This window comes from Sinocyclocheilus anshuiensis, unplaced genomic scaffold, assembly GCF_001515605.1.
Source record: "Sinocyclocheilus anshuiensis isolate Anshui unplaced genomic scaffold, SAMN03320099.WGS_v1.1 scaffold392, whole genome shotgun sequence".
Classification (NCBI taxonomy): domain Eukaryota; kingdom Metazoa; phylum Chordata; class Actinopteri; order Cypriniformes; family Cyprinidae; genus Sinocyclocheilus; species Sinocyclocheilus anshuiensis.
The window spans coordinates 1,204,848-1,222,728 of NW_015557091.1; the positions used below are offsets into that span (position 1 = coordinate 1,204,848).

Below are 17,881 nucleotides of genomic sequence, written 5' to 3' on the forward strand. Positions count from 1 at the left end.
TCAAAACAACCCAATAGCTGGGTTTGTCCCTTTTTAACCCAGCGCTGGGTTATAGTTAACCCAGCATTGTTTAGAGTGCACGTTTTATCTACGATAAAGTACAATTAAAGCGCATAAAGGAATATTTGTAATTATCCAAATCTAAACACAGGCAATCAAAACTGAAAAATCAAAACCAACTTTGAAGCTAAAAAAATCCAGACTGGTAACCTAAAGGTTGTAAATTCAAATCTCAGTTTGCTGAAAGCATCTGCTAAATGAAAGCTATATATTTATACACTGACCTGCATGTTTCTCTCAGTCTCTCTGGACAGCATCCTTGCAGATGTTCGATCTCTGGAGAAGGGAATGGAGGTGGTGCGTAAGGAGTTTCTCCAGCAGAAGGACAGCGTTGTCCTCACAAACTTCATGTCTAATAATGGCAGTCTGCTGGACTCTGTGGTCAAAGACAGCAAAACTGCAGAGGTGGAGATGAGTTTAGTTCTGTGTGAAATCCTTTCTGAACAGCAGTGAATAATAGCTTCTACGTGACTGGATCGTCTGTGTGTCTCTACAGGAGGTCTGTCACTCAGTGGTGGAGTATTTCGGAGAGGATCCCAAATCCACACCTCCTTCTGTGTTTTTCCCTGTTTTTGCCAGGTTTATCAAAGCATATAAGGTGATGAAATTATTACCCAGTGCTCATATCACATCAGCATATATCATACTGGTATTGCATACTGGAAATTGCTAGAAAATGTCACAAATAATTACAAAGAAATGGCAAGTAACACATTGAATTAAATCTTTAAGTGGAAATGGCATTATAAAATATACTCCAATAATGTTTGTTTTATTTACAACTCTAAAAAAATATATATTTTTTTACAGTGAATAAGCCTGACATGAAATAGTGAAATGTTCTGATAAATTAATTATATCTGTTTCAAAACCCCATATGACACCATATAGTGCATTCAGATTGAATATTATTTTAATTGTACTGGTTTTGGTTTAAAAGTACTAGTTTTGACAATATACAAATTAATGGTCTTAATAATTAATAATCTGTATATATTTAGCCCAACGTTAGCCAGGGTTGTTATTGATAAATAAAACAAAAACTATTTAAAAGTTGTTTTCAGTAATCACAATAAAGTTGAAATAAAATAAATTATAAATATTAGATACCCCCCCTGAAAATTAGAAATGTTGCCTTGGCAACTAACTGAAATAAATAAAGTAAAATAATCGAAATTAAAACAAAAATAAATATTTAAATAATAATAATAATGACAAAAGCACAGAAGAAAATGATTAAAACTTCAAAATAAAATCTAAATATTAGATGAAAAACAAGCTTAAAATGAGAAAATTACAAATGCTGCTTTGGAAACTAACTGAAATAAATAAGTTTAAGTAATAAAATTACTAAAACTCCAATAAACATACTTTTTTTATATACAGTATATAAAGTATAAATAAATTATGAAAAATAAAAAATAAAATAGACAAAAACAGGCAAAGAGACAACTTTAAAAATTAAAATGAAAACTGAAAATAAAAGCTAATTAAAAATATTAATAAATACTATAAATATATATAAATAATATTAAAACGACTGAAATAGGTTACGTCTAGAATCCCCGTAAAGATCCCACCCAGACATCTCTATCACACTATATTTAACACCAATCCTATTCTCCTCATCTAGTACAGATAGTATGCAACTTGGCACGCTGCTTTGTACAAATCATTTTTCCCCAGTCTTTCCTCTGGCATGCTGACTGACGGATGAATCTCTTTCTCTGTAGCTGGCCGAGCAGCAGAACAAACAGCGCAAGAAGAAAATCTCGGAGACTGATTTCGGCACAGATTTACCCATCTCTGACCCTCCCATGAGCACAGCAGTGAGTAATGAAGGAATGCGTGATAGACAGAGACAGAAATAGTGGAGAACAGGAAGTGAATATGAAGGACTCACGGGTTTGTTGACGTGTTCAGATGCCGGCGCTGCCACGCTTCCCTCGGGTGGATCTGATCACAGAGCTGAAGCGCAGGCAGATGACGCCGCTCGTGAGAGAGGGCAAAGACGGAGCCATCGAGGACATCATCACAGGTTCTTTACAGAAAACCAGTGCCTTAACTTTGAATATTACAATAAACTTGATTTTAGTGATAGTGATTTTACCATTGTTAGGGGTTGTATTATAAATGGTGCAAATAAAACCCAACTCCTACCTCTATGCCAAATGTTCAGGGAAAAATAAAATAATTACAATTGACTAAATTTGATATTCTGCTTTCTATTGACAGCCATAGTTTAATGTACTCTAAAGGGGAGTAGAAAAAGATGCTGTCAACTTAAAAGAAAAATAACATTTAGATAATATTTTATACACATTTATAATAACATAAATGGATATTTATACATAATATATAATATAAATATATTGAAAAATAATTTATACAAAAATATTGAAAAATATTAGTATAAAGACCCATTTAAATATTAAAAATGTAAATATAGTATCTATGAACTATAAAGACCCATTTAGAAATGTTTTTATTTATATTTTATAATTTAAACATTATAAATGTAAATATATAGTATTTATAAACTATATATTGAACCATATATATAATATACATTTTTATAAAGACTCATTTATACTATAAAAATAAATAAATGTATTTATAATCTATTAATATAGATCATAAATATACAGTATTTATTTTCTTTTGTATAAAGACCCATTTATACTATAAAAATATTTTAAAAATATCTCTAAAAATATTAGAAAAAATGTTAGAAATGTCAAAATATAATATTCATATACTATATATATATATATATATATATATATATATATATATATATATATATATATATATATATATATATATATATATATATATATATATATATATATATATATATATATATATATATATACACACACATTGACTTTTATTTATAGCCCATTAGCCTCACTGTACATTCATATAAAATTCAGTTTGGCCAGAACACTATGCATCTTGGGATTCTTTGCCTATTCTAATTCTTTTTTCAATTATTTTGTCAGTTATTTCAGTCACTATTTTTTGTTCCTTTTGATATTCATACTATATTGTGTATTTAGTCTGCCTGTCTTATTTCTGCGTTCCTCTAACGTCTCTGTGTGGTTGTCAGCTCTGCAGGCGGTACCGTTTACGGCCCGTTCTGGGAAGCGCTCGTCTCGTCTGTTCTGTGATTCAGGTTTCTGCGAAGACACTTCTTTATAACCGTCTCTCATTTCCTCTCCTCTGTCTCTGAAGGTATCGCTCTTCATCTACTTATGCTCTTCTGTAACACTCCCTCAGTTCCTCCGTGTAGATCTCTGATGCTTCCCTTTCTTTCAAGTTTTTGAAAAGCTCAAAAATCTTCAGGTATCTTCATCAGGGTGGGTCTGACCGTGTGTGTGTGTGTCTGTGTAGATTTGAGGAAGCAGCCGTACATCAGAGCAGACGGAGGAAGACGAAGCGCCAAATGGAAACCAGCTCAGCAGCTTCCCGTGTCGTCTGACATCTCTCTGTGAAACACACACAGCTCAAAGCATCCCGCGACGAAGCCACACCACACATGAAGCCAAAAACAGTTTACAAGAAACATTTAAACAGCTACATTAAGCTATTTGCATATCTAAATTATAAAAGTTCAACTATTTATGTACAATATAACAAACAACTCGGTGAATCTCAAGAAACCTGTCAAAAACGTGCTTGTATATTTTATATATATCGCCCCAAAATTGCAAGAATATAATTAAGAAATATGAAGAATTTAAATGTGCTTTCAAAATTTGCCCCAAAATTTAAAGGAAAAAAAAAAGAAATGTGAAACATTTGAACATGTGCTTGTATATATAATATTTAACTCAAAAAATGTAAAAAAAATAAATAAAAATTAAGAATTTGAACATGCTTAAGTATTTCATATTTAGCCCTAAAATTAAAAGAAATTAAGAATTTGAACATGCTTAAGTATTTCATATTTAGCCCTAAAATGTAAATAAAAAAATCGGAAATTTTAAGAATTTGAACATGCTTGTATATTTCATACATTGCATCAAAATTAAAGGGGAAAAAAATAAGAAATTTGAAAAATTTGAACATGTGCTCATATATTTCATATTTTGCCCCAAAAGTTTAAAAGAAATGTGAAGAATTTGAATGTGCTTGTATATTTCATACTTTGTCCCAAAATTAAAAGAAGAAAAAGTAAATAAATTTGAAGAATCTGAACATGTGCTTGAATATTTCGTATTTCGCCCCAAAATGTATAAAAAATATTTAAGAAATTTTAAGAATTTTAACGTGCTTATACATTTCATATTTTGCCCCAAAATTAAAAGAAACAATTATGAAATTAGAAGAATTTGAACATGTGCTTGTATATTTTATATTTTGCACCAAAATAAAAAATATACATAAAAAAAAATGAAGAATTTGACATTTAAAAAAATTGGTGGTTTCTTCTGATTATGGGGTGAAATAAAGCATATTCCTGACAGATTTTGTGAGATTAACCCTTTAACAACTGGATTTTCAGCTACATTTTGTCACTTTATATTGATCTTTACATGTATTCTTGAAATGCTGACTGTACACTTACACCAACTACTGAAAACTAGCTTTGTCTAGTATGTGTATATTTATTTTTTTCATATGAATCAATTTTTTCTTTCTGTGTATGACATAATAAAGATTTTATACTGGATGCAAAATTGGCATTTACAAAAAAAGCACCGCAATTAGCGCACGAGACTGTAATAGAAGATATTCACTTTAATAGTCACAAAAACAGCACAAGAACATTCAAAACCAACAGTCTCTTGTACATACAAAACCAGACGAGGTTTTTCAACATTAAAACAACTTTTGCATTATAACATTTCCATATAGATATATTTCTATTGGTCAACATTGCATTCACACTGTTATTGTTTTATCACAAGAAGTCATCGATAGATTTATATATATTCTATATGTTGCATTAATGAAAAATGTTTTTTCTTTTTCTTTTTTGGACATGTTAAATTCAGAGGTTTGGAATGCTTGAATGGTTTGTTACAGATCAGACAACAGTGAATAGGATCCGATTGACCCGTCTACTCACATACAATTATATTTATTAAAAAAAAAAACTATTTATTAATACAGAAATCCATCTATCTTACACTTGTAAACAGAACTTATAGAGAGAGGATTCTGCATGCAGACTTTGAAAGGATATCTACGTGCAGTTCAGATCTTTCAAACGCTTTTGGTAGAAAAAAAAAAGCTTACAAAAAATACCCTAAATGAACATATCCATGATCATACAGTTTATATACAGTTACACAGTTCTTCTGTTCATATATTTTGGACGTTTCTCAGTGTTTTAACACAGCATATGGTGCTCGGATGTGTGTCGCATCAGAGTTTGGGTCTATTCTACTTCAGTGAAGTCATTTTAAGACACGAAAAAAGAAAGTTATGAGGTATGTATCAGGCATCTGATGGACGTCTTATATATACTGTAGCTATATATATTTCTTAGCAGAAAATGGGAAAACAATGGCAGTGGGGCAGTTGTTTACAATCCCTTGGGCATCCATTAAATATGAATGAGAATATTGATCTAAACAGTCGATAGCAATTTATTATTCACAGCCAACTGGTTGTTTATCATGCGTTGCTAATACGTCCCAGTGACACAAAGTGCTTCACACGTACAGTGTAATGTGCTGTCAAATGTTACGTAACAAAATATATGCTTTGAAATGAAAGCCGCTCTCACACTTCAGATCCACTGGGGGAAACACATCGAAAACTGATTCCATTCACATAACAGATCCCAGGCTTCATTCTTCATTTCAACAAGTCATACAATGGGAATTTGGATAAGGCATGCTATCTAATGTTAACACATTCTCCCTTTTTAGTATAAAAATACAAAAGTTAATCTTATATAAAATATCTATCTATCTTATACTTGATAAATATTTACCAATTATTTGCCAGTAGCGTCAAGATTTTTACTATTTAACTTTTTACTATTTAACACATTTTTGTTTGTAGTTGTGCTACAGATATTTTCTAGTTGGATTTTCTTTACAGAAAGTACAGTTTGCTAAGATTATTTCTAATTTTCTCTCTAAAACTGACCCAAACTACACATTAGCTAAAGGGTGAATCTCATGAAACCTGTCGAAAACACGTACCAGTCGTATTTCACCTCAAAATAAAAACAAAGAAATTATAAATGATATTTTGCTTACAGAAAAATTCTCATTACTGTAATGCACCAAAAATACATTTAAAAAAATATATTTAATATATTATGAATTACTTAAATTGCTAATTGCATTAAATATGTATTTACTATATTTATTATTTACTATATTTATTATTAAACTTGCTAATTAACTTACTGTTAAATAAAAAAATGTATAAATTAAATTAAATTAAATTACTATATTGCACTTATGTGAATTTAAAAATAAAGCACTAATGAAAAAAAATAAATAAATTATATATATATATTGCAATAAGGATGCATTTTGGGGTAAATTATGCTAAATTGGCATAAATGTAGTGTAAAAACATCATAATAGTCCTAAAAAGAAGCTTGATTTTCTTTATGCAAAATGCATTTTTATTTTTACATTTTGCGGTGAAATGTGATCTGTGCATGTTTTAATGAGATTCACACTAAAATATTTTTCGAATATATTGCCATAAGTTTGTTTACATAGGAGATTGTAACTGCTTCATTTTTTATTTACCATATATAGATTACATTGTTTATTCGGTGTACATATACTGGCTGTTATTTGCATTACTTGCATCCTTCCGACCAGCTTTACTATGAAATTACAATTAGACTCGTACCTTGGTCAGAGCTCTTCAGTACTGAGGTGTTGTGCTTTAGCTGGGAGATGATTTAGGCTCAGAGGTCACCTGTGCTTCCCCTGGTTTCTAGGGTCATCGTCGCCATGAAGTGTTCACCTTAGACAGGATCAGATCTCAGGGTAAAGGGGGGGGCATGTAGGACCACTCAGGGCTGATAGTCAACATGCCGGTACAAAAAAAAAAAAAGATTGGCAATGCTAGGACAATCTGAGGCCATGAGGCAGAAAAGGAAGTTGGACTAAAAATATATTTCCTTCCTTTATGAAATCTGACTCATACAATAGTATAAAATCAATTAAATACTTAACCATTATCCTAAACAGAATTAAAATCCTATTTGCTTACTTTACAACTAAGTGTGCTATAACTATATTTACTTATAGAGGGAAATGCGCTGGGCTATTATAACCTCAGCATAATAAGAAGAGGTCAGGAAAGGATGGACTGAGGATAAAATACAAGCAAGTTAGGACAGGTGAGTGGATAAAAGAAGAGAAAAGAAAGAATAATCAGTGCATTGTCATTTCCAGTGCAACCTTTCTAATGGGTCCACTAAACGTTTAGGATAGAAAGACTACATTTTCCCTTCCTCCTTTTGTCATACATATAATGGCCAGCAGGAGGCAGTCTTTCCTCATTGTTACTGTGATAGTCTGTTAAAAGAAGCATGAATTTGAGATTATCGAGTCAAAGTAGCTAAACAGTTTGTAAACCAACGAAAAGGTCTAAAACCAAACATATTGAACTTTAAACGAACAAAAAAATATATATAAATACACTAAAGCTAAAACTATTAAAAATGTGTTAAAACTAAAAGGAGTAAAATGGAATTAAAAAGAAAAAGAAAAAAAATATATATAAAATGACAATACTTTTATCATTTTTGTCATAATATGTCTAAAGCATATAATTACTAAAACTAAAATGAAAACTTCAAATATAAAAATAAACGCTAAAACTAAATATTAATAAATACTGTAATAGTATATAAATAATACTAAATGAACACTGCTTAATATGAAGTATGAGATATAAGTGTGCTCAGGTACAGGGTGATAAACAGGAAGATACACCATCTGCGATCACGTTCATATTCAGATTTTGATTTAAAATATTGTCTGGGGAAGGGCAGAGAGACATTAACTATGCCACCAACAGAGGAACAACCAAATTCACAGTATGTGAAAATGTAGCTAAATTTACCCACCTATTGAGGCTGATGATAGAAAATGAAGGAAGGCTTCAAAAAGCTGAAATCTTTCTAATTTGAGTTCTTAAACTAGCTGCAACCGCAAAAACAAGCAAGATATTTCTGTGGCACTGTGCTGGAAAGCCTTGTATTTTTCTCTGATAAAATAATTTGGAATATACATTATCATTCAAAAGTCTGGAATAATTAAGATTTTTTATGTTTTTGAAAGAAGTCTCTTATGCTCACCAAAACTCCATTTATTTAAAACATTTCTGAATATTATCGATGTTGAAAGCTGTTGTGCTGTTGACATATTTTTGTGGAAACGGTACCATGATACAGCATCATTAATACATTTGGGATCATTAAACTCATCAAACGTGACAGTAGACATTTAAAATGTTACAAAAAAAATGTATATTTCAAATAAATGCTGTTCTTTTGAACTTTATATTCATCAAAGACAAAAGTATCAAAATTTCCCCAAAAATATTAAGCAGCAAAAACATTGATTTTTCAACACTAATAACTGAGCAGCGAATCAGCATATTAGAATGATTTCTGAAGGATCATGTGACACTGAAGACTGGAGTAATGATGCTGAAAATTCCGCTTTGATCACAAGAATAAATTACATTTTAAAATATCTTGCTATTAAAAATAGCTATTTTAAATGGTAATAATATTTCACAATATTACTGTTTTTACAGTATTTTTTAGTCAAATAAATGCTGCCTTGGTGAGCATAAGAGACTTTTTTCAAACATAGTTTTGACTGGTAGTGTATGTAGATGATTCACTAACAAATGAGCAAGCTAAGCTCAAAAGCACGCAACAGCAGCACTAACTCGGCTTAGAATATCAGGCTGAATAATTTTTCCACCTCACTGCTTCCCACAGCGCTCAGTTTGTTTAAGGACACTCGGCGAACGCAGTGCTGAGAGCGTCTCTACAAGCACGATTTCATCCACCTTATTAAACATCTACAGCAAAGTCCTCCAACACCCCCGAGACACAAACCAACCACTGAAAGAGGCCCAGAAAATGACACACAAACACTCCCAGTTCCAACATCTCTCACTCAGGGCCAACAAACAATTTGACCTTTCAAGAATAAATAATCCCTTCAAACACTGCATCTTCACAGCCTTCTGTGTTTGCCCTCACTGAGCCAAAATGGTCAGCAGAGCGAGCGTCCAGACAGTCTATTGTCCGATTCATGGCACAGACCTCCCATTAAGCCCAAGTGAAGACTCTCTTTCCGGGAGATGACAGCCTGCCACACTCTGTGCTGTGCCAAATTAGCCAGATCTTTGCCTGGGAACAAAGCCGGAGCTGTTGGGCATTGACTGATGACTGGGAACTGTGTCCTGTTGTTGCTGAGACTGCAGTGAGCACACAGACGAGACTGATCTGCTGTCGGCGCTAATCAAGACAGCTGTCTGAACGCACACACAGTCGAGGGAAGATTAGAGGCCCTTCCAGAAGGCTCTCTTTCCAGGAGATGACAGCCTGCCACACTCTGTGCTGTGCCAAATTAGCCAGATCTTTGCCTGGCAACAAAGCCGGAGCTGTTGGGCATTGACTGATGACTGGGAACTGTGTCCTGTTGTTGCTGAGACTGCAGTGAGCACACAGACGAGACTGATCTGCTGTCGGCGCTAATCAAGACAGCTGCCTGAGCGCGCGCACAGTCGAGGGAAGATTAGAGGCCCTTCCAGAAAGGGATGCAGAGCGAGTGTCCAGACAGTCTGTTGTACGATTCATGGCACAGACCTCCCATTAAGCCCGAGCGAAGACTCTTTCCGGGAGATGACGGCCTGCCGCACTCGGTGCTGTGCCAAATTAGCCAGATCTTTGCCTGGGAACAAAGCCGGAGCTGTTGGGCATTGACTGATGACTGGGAACTGTGTCCTGTTTCGGCTGAGACTGCAGTGAGCACACAGACGAGACTGATCTGCTGTCGGCGCTAATCAAGACAGCTGTCTGAACGCACACACAGTCGAGGGAAGATTAGAGGCCCTTCCAGAAGGGTATTAGAAGAAAACTAATGTGTAAGTGCCTTTGGAGAACAAACTCTGGCTTGTACAGTACTGCTGGCTTAGCAGCGTTTTTAATCACTCACTATAGCTGCAACAAAACAAATGAGTAATTTAGTTAGTATATCTAGTTTAAAGCAAATAGAGCAAGTACTATCAAGTTCCAGCTCACTTACAGATGTGCCATTCACCATAAAACACTGGTTTAACACTGTTTAAAGTGCATTCATAAGTGAATTCATAAGGTTTCTGTGGAGCATAAAGACTGACATGACTATAGTAGCATAAGTAGTGCTGTATAACTAACACTAAACCAATGAAAAATCAAAGTTTAATTTAATTTAATTATAAACTGAAGTAATATAGTGACTCAAACTAAAATAAAAAATAAATTAAAGCCATTACATTGGCTTTATTGAAGTACTAAAATGACAAAAACTAAACTAAAATGGAAAAAAAATAGAAAAATAATAGTCAAATAGAAAAATAAAACAACCAAAAAATAAATAAATAAAATAGATTACAATTTTTTTTAAGTATTTTTAAGGAATATTGCATTGGCAACTAACTGAAATAAAAAATTAATAAAAAAAGTTTCATTATAAATTGATGTGCTAAAAATCTGGAAAAAAAAATTCAAGCTGAATAGAAATATAAAAAATCACATAAAATTACTAAATACTATAACTATATAAACAATACTAAAATATTGCAGTGAGAGTTTTGTATTATTTACAGTATCCAATGTTATGTAATGCACTCATCTTGACTAATAAACAAGTGTTATCAGCTGTGATTCTTTGAATCATTTTTAGACCAGTTTTCTTGATTGAGATTCAAATTCGGGTTAAATGCATACGTATAGTCAGCATACAGTATACCACTACATTTATGCTTCTGACAGACACTTTTATCCAAATAATTGTACATTTTGTTACCATTTCCTGCTTTCCCAGGGGAATCAAACCCATGATCTTGGTGTTTGTAGCGCTGTGCTGTTTGAGCTACAGGAACGGCGTATGCATGCTAGTATTCCATTGCGAACATAACCACAAACCTTCCAGTTATTCAGATGAATTAAATCAAACCAAGTGAGCAGCCGCAGTTAATAGATGCATGGGAATGCAGGGATCACAGACTCCGCTGGTTGCTATAGAGGGGCTGCTTGCCTCATTCCACGGTTGCCACGGTGATTGTCTGTTCAATCCTCTCAGTCAACAACACACGGACAGGAATCCATCCAGCCACAGACAAAACCTGTCATTTACTCACCCTCATGTTGATTCAAACCTGTATGCCTTTTTCTGTTTTGTATGGAAGCATGTTTCCTCCACGTAATAAAAAAAAGTCATTGTGACCTTTTATTTCACAATTCCGACTTTTTATTTCAGAAACAGAATCAGAAGGAGCTTTATTACCAAGTATGTTTACACACACAAGGAATTTGACTTGACGACAAGAGCTTCCAGTGTAGAAGAAAGTACAGACATAGTGCAAACATACATGATTTCCTCGCAATTATGATGTTTTAGTTCTGAGTTTAAATCTTGCGATTCTGAATTTTTTCCTCTGAATTCTGTTTAAATCTTGCAATTCTTGTTTTTTAAACATCAGAAACAATTTAAATTGGGCAATTATGATGTTTTTCTCTGAGTTTAAATCTTACAATTCTTGTTTTAAATCTTGCGATTCAGATTTTGTTTTTCTCTGAATTCTGAGTTTAAATCTTGCAATTCTTGTTTTTTTTTTTACATCAGAAATGGGTAAAATTTTGCAATTATGAGTTTTTTTTTCAGAATTCTGAGTTTAAATCTTGCAATTCTGAATTTTTTTCTCTGAATACTGAGTTTAAATCTTACAATTCTTGTTTTTTAAACATCAGAAACAATTTAAATTTGGCCATAATGATGTTTTTATCTGAATTCTGAGTTTAAATCTTGCAATTCTGAATTTATTTATCTGAATTCTGAGTTTAAATCTTACAATTCTTGTTTTTTAAACATCAGAAACAATTTAAATTTGGCCATAATGATGTTTTTATCTAAATTCTGAGTTTAAATCTTGCAATTCTGAATTTATTTATCTGAATTCTGAGTTTAAATCTTACAATTCTTGTTTTTTAAACATCAGAAACAATTTAAATTTGGCCATAATGATGTTTTTATCTGAATTCTGAGTTTAAATCTTGCAATTCTTGTTTTTTAAACATCAGAAACAATTTAAATTGGGCAATTATGATGTTTTTCTCTGAATTCTGAGATTAAATCTTGCGATTGTGATTTTTTTTCTCTGAATACTGAGTTTAAATCTTGCAATTCTTGTTTTTTTTAAACATCAGAAACAGTTTAACATTTTTAAATTATGATGTTTTTCTCTGAATTCTGAGTGTACATCTTGCGATTCTGATTTTTTTTCTCTGAATTCTGAGTTTAAATCTTGCAATTCTGTTTTTTAAACATCAGAAACAGTTAAAATTTGGCAATTATGATGTTTTTCTCTGAATTCTGAGTTTAAATATTGCAATTCTGAATTTTTTTCTCTGAATTCTGAGTTTAAATCTTGCAGTTCTGATTTTCTTTCTCTTAATTCTGAGTTCACGTCACAATTTTGACTTTTTTCTAAATTCTAAGTTTACATCTTGCAATTCTGATGTTTTTCTCTTATAAAGATATGAAGTTGCAATTAGCTTTCTTATTTAGACGCTTATTCGAAGCGAAAATGAGCTTCAACAGTTTTGTCCTTTTTGGAGCCTGGCAATAAAAATCACCTTCAAAACAGCAGCTCAAACATTCTTCTAAATATCTCCTTTCTTCTGCAACAAAAGAAAGTAAGTCGTGCACAACGTGAGGGTGAGAAAATGGCAATTCTCCTTTTTAGGTAATCTGTTCCTTTAACTGGCTTGTCTGTAAAACATCTTATCTTGCAGTCATGTCACTGCCAATTAAAAAATGCACTATTTTGATTTGGGAGACATTTATTTGCCCCCTGGAGTGCATCAGACAGTCTGCAGCGGGTTGGCTTACTCGGAGCTTACGCTGAGCTAATAGTCTGTCGTTTAACCCTGCAGGACTGAGAGAGAGAGAGAGACAGCAGAAACCAAACCTCACCGTCTTATCTCTTCCTTTTCTCTGTCTTTCCACTCAATTTTTCACTTCCTTTCCTCAGGGTTCGCACACAATCTCTCTCCTCTCGTGCTTTCAGGATGGATTTTGGGGAGCGCTGACTTTGCGAGTTGCTCTGATAGATAGAGACTGTGCAACACTACAGCAACACTGCAGTCTTACCTTTCCTCTTCACTCTTCTGTACATTATTGGATCATATTTTCCTCTTAACGTTAAGTGATTTTAAATTAGAACCTGTCAAATAATCATAAAGTGAAATTGAAACTGACCCTATTTACTTAATAGTAAGTAAGTACGCGTTCCTGGTCTTTTTTATTCATGATGTAGCTGTTTCATGTCAAATAAGCATAAATTAACCCTATTTACTTTCTTAATACACATTCCTGATCCTTTTGTCCATGATTTAGTATGCATTATTCCAAAAAAAATCATTCTGGTATATAACACCCACCTTTTACAATCCAATCAACTTCTATGGATAAAATCTCAAGCGTTTTTCCCCCGTAAATATGTTAGGTTTAAAAAAAAAAAAAAAGTAATTTCATGATCACTTCAACATATCCTACAATAAATGCCTTTTTTTCCAGGGTGATATCTAGCCAAACCTGACCATGATCAAAGCACATGTCTCATCTCCAATTCCTTCTCTTTTCTGACCGATCTTTCAAAAGCTTTGACACATTAAAGCATCACAGTGACAATGTCAGAAAGTATCTTGGTCACGTATGCTATCTCACCTTGACCTGTCCTGTCATAAGCACAGCACAAAAGCTTCTTTCGGCTGGGATCTGACAGCTTGAGTACTCATCAAAATGTAGTGCTTCAGACCAGTATAGTTACTTAAAGGAACACTCCACTATTTTTGAAAATAGGCTCATTTTCCAACTCCCCTAGAGTTAAACAGTTGAGTTTTACCGTTTTCGAATCCATTCGGCTGAAAATTCAGCTTTGCATCACAAGAATAAATTACATGTTTAAATATACTCAAATAGAAAATAACCATTTTAATTTCTAATAATATTTCACAATTTATTTATTTTTTTTTATCAAATAAATGCAGCCTTGGTGAGCAAAAGAGACTTTCAATCACATTAAAAAGCTAACCAACCCCATAATTTTGAACGTTAATGTATGTGAACACTGCTTTCGCATCTGTGTACTTGCGTAACAACAATTTATTTTATTTTATTTTTATCAAATAAATGCAGCCTTGGTGAGCAAAAGAGACTTTCAATCACATTAAAAAGCTAACCAACCCCATAATTTTGAACGTTAATGTATGTGAACACTGCTTTCGCATCTGTGTACTTGCGTAACAAATTTTTGGCCTAAATTTCAACTTTTTCCTCCTTGAGTAGAAAAAAGCTACAAATTGAGAGAAATATAGCGACTGTCTTTTGGCATCGTTCCCTGGCATTGTGACGCACTATATTGTGCTGTTTTGTTCTGGAAGAAGAGTTCATGTAGCATGGAAGAGAAAAATACGTAATCTGTGAGCATACGGGGAAAACAGAGGACTTGTGCATACTGAACTCCATCGCACAGTGAAAAACCATAACATCTGTGCAGCAACTGGGAGATGTAGCAGCTTCTATGGAAGTGCGTGCTCGGCTGCAAGTGTTACAGTCATTGGAGTCGACGGATGAGTTTGCACTTAACAACAGTTCTGACTCGTGCCTTTTAGCGCAGAGCAGAGGTAAAGTCAGCGAGAGCGAGCATCAGTCGGCAGGCTATTGTTAGAAGTGGAATACCTGCTGCTGACCCTGCTGGAGCTTTGGGAGTTCCTCCTGCTGTTTCCTGCTGCGGCGCTCCAGGCTGCTCTGCTGCAGGTGCCGCAGACGGGACGCGGCAGATGGCTGCACCAGTTTGGCGGAGCCCGGAGGAGTGCCTACAGGCTGAGAACCAGAGAGAACAAACATGAATAAACAACAGCAGGCTGGGCTGGGCTGGAAAATTACCGTGTGTGTTTAAGTCATGGGACTGAGTTTGAATAATTCACATTTGTTGGAAGAAGAGTGTCATGATAAAAGCTCTGCTCTAAAACCCAGTGTGCTGCCCAACATCTCTGCTCCTGATGAGAATGAAGACTGTTTAACACAATTTTCTGAAGAATATGTGAGAGTTGCGTTATGTTTTTGATTGCTTTGAGGAAATATGTAACTTTTAGATATCATAACCCTCCAGCGTCTTGACCCAACTGGTAAGCTGTTAGTGGAATGGAAGCCCATATAAATAATAATAATAATTATTATAATTATTATTATTAACAAATGATTATTATCATTAATATTGACTATCAATAAATTGTTATTATTATTATTATTATATAACATTTTATTTTGTTACTTACTTAATTGCTTTATCATATAATATTATATAATAAGAAATGTAAAAAATTAAAGTTACGATGTGAGAAAAAAATAACATTAATAATACAAATATTATTATTAACTAATAAAATTTATTTATTATTATTAATATTGACTATTATTATTATTATTATTATTATTTGCTTAATACTCAATTGCTTTATTCAATATTATAATAATATATAAGAAATATAAAAATATAGTTACAATGTGAGAAATAAACAGAATAATAATAATAATAAACTAATAGTAATAATTTATTAATTTATTATTATTAATATTGACTTTTGTTATTATTATTATTATTTATAATATTATAATTATTAACACTTAGTAAAACTGCTTAATTCTTAGTTGCTTTATTTAATATTATATAATATTATTTAATAAGAAATATTAAAACAGTTACAATGAAAGAAATAATAATATATTATTATTATTATTATTATTAATAGTGTAAATATTAATAACAATAGTAGTCATTTATTAATGTTGTTCATTATTATTAAATAAATTATAATTATTATATAATACTTAACATATAAATACTTAATTGATTTATTTAATATTACATAATACTGTTAAATAAAGCATTTAAGAAAGCTTTTAAAAGCACATTAAAAATATGTGAGTGTTGCATTATGTTAATGAAGGTGGTTGTTAGGCTGTTGCTATGCGGTTGCTAGGGTGTCCAAAAGTCAAAGAGCTCAGTCTTTACTATATTCCGGCTTCTAAATACAGCTTGGGTCTCGCCTTCAGTGTAAGTCTATGGGATATTGTCCCCCATTTTAATGGCAGCTGGGTTACAATATAAAATAGAAATTTATTCAGCACTGAAAATTGAAAGATTCCATCCATTTTTTGTATGTACTACACATTAGTGCACAGCAGAACCAAGCCGTTAGCTTAGCATCATGATCCATTACAGTCCGGTTCGGTTGCTGCAAATGTAGACAGAGATGCAGTTTGCTAGGTTTTGGATCAAAGAGCAAAGGAATAGAAATAGAAATCATTCATAAGAATGAAAGAAAGAGACACAGGGAACTTCTACAGAGCAGCATGCAGCAGTTGTGTTGACTGACACCCTGCATGTGTGCAAGGAAGCTGATATTAGCACTCTTTCACACTTCTTTCATTGTGAGACATTAGTAGTACTCATCACAATGCATCTCTGCAGGCTGACAACAAGATTCACACACACATATATATATATACACAGACACAGGCTGTCCAGATATCTCAAACAGACCAGTAGGCCAGTTTTCTTCTTCAGACATCCTGAATTCACTGGTCAATTTCACTATAGTGTCCTGTAACTAATAGCTTGTTGATACAGTAAACGGAACGAGTGAAAATGAGGTAAGTACATAGTTATGAAACATATAGTGTATGGAAAAGCTGTCGAGACTGATGAGCGGGCAAAGCCAGCAGTTCATTTAGACCGCAGTAGCTGACACGTTTTTTTGTGTTGTCTGTTTGTTCTTGGCTCTTGAAGGGTTTGCTTTAAAGACTTTAAGCTTGTTAAAATTGATTTGCTACCACAGTGTCACAACATTACTGTCACTGTGAAGAAGAGGCACAGCTTGACATAACAAAAGAGAAAAAGAGATGACCTTGACTGATACATGCTGTTTATTCCAACTGCTTAGCATCAAAAGAAAAAAAGTGAACTGTCTGTTATGTCAGAATGTTATATCTGTAAAAATGACAGATATAATAATTATTTGCATGTACATTTTGCAGTTACAGAGTTTCTATTTTAATTTTTTTAACATATTTTATCCATATTTTTATTGCTTGCTTTGAGGAAATATGTGACTTTTCATTCAAAATTATGAGAGATATCTTAAACTCCCAGTGTCCCACCTGGTATTAAGTATGGAAGCCCAATTGTGAGAAAGTTCAAAATAAGAAATAATCACACTGTGAAATATAAAATAAATAAATAAATAATATTATATAATGACATAATAATAATACATATTATATAACATTTAATGCTTAATATTCGATAACATATTATTAAAGCAATTAAGAGATACATTTGCAATTGTGAGAAAATAATATTTTATTTAATAATATATTTTAATAATGTAATATAATATAATTTAATAATGTACTGTATATTTATACAAGTGTATATTTATAATATTCATAATTATTTATAATTAAATGTATAATTATTACATTCATAATTATTAATTATAAAAATTATTATTATTATTAAATATGTTCATTATTAT

The 17,881-nt window shown here is 32.6% G+C and overlaps 2 protein-coding genes across 2 annotated transcripts in view; one reads left to right on the forward strand and one right to left on the reverse strand.

Annotated features, from left to right (window-relative positions):
• fmnl1b (formin-like 1b) overlaps nucleotides 1–3,871 on the forward strand; it is a 21,724-nt gene extending 17,853 nt beyond the window's left edge. The window contains exons 20-25 of the mRNA XM_016471918.1: nucleotides 302–465; nucleotides 557–658; nucleotides 1,794–1,889; nucleotides 1,984–2,098; nucleotides 3,173–3,238; nucleotides 3,457–3,871. Coding sequence (XP_016327404.1) covers nucleotides 302–465; nucleotides 557–658; nucleotides 1,794–1,889; nucleotides 1,984–2,098; nucleotides 3,173–3,238; nucleotides 3,457–3,557 — 644 coding nt within the window. The 3' untranslated portion in view covers nucleotides 3,558–3,871. The remainder of the gene's footprint in view (nucleotides 1–301; nucleotides 466–556; nucleotides 659–1,793; nucleotides 1,890–1,983; nucleotides 2,099–3,172; nucleotides 3,239–3,456) is intronic.
• A 2,768-nt stretch (nucleotides 3,872–6,639) lies between these two features.
• The window catches only part of LOC107677164 (SRC kinase signaling inhibitor 1-like), a 62,742-nt gene continuing 51,500 nt past the window's right edge, over nucleotides 6,640–17,881 (reverse strand). The window contains exons 19-20 of the mRNA XM_016471949.1: nucleotides 15,021–15,164; nucleotides 6,640–7,359 (exon numbers count right to left, since the gene is read on the reverse strand). Of these exons, the coding sequence (XP_016327435.1) occupies nucleotides 7,345–7,359; nucleotides 15,021–15,164 (159 nt within the window). The 3' untranslated portion in view covers nucleotides 6,640–7,344. The remainder of the gene's footprint in view (nucleotides 7,360–15,020; nucleotides 15,165–17,881) is intronic.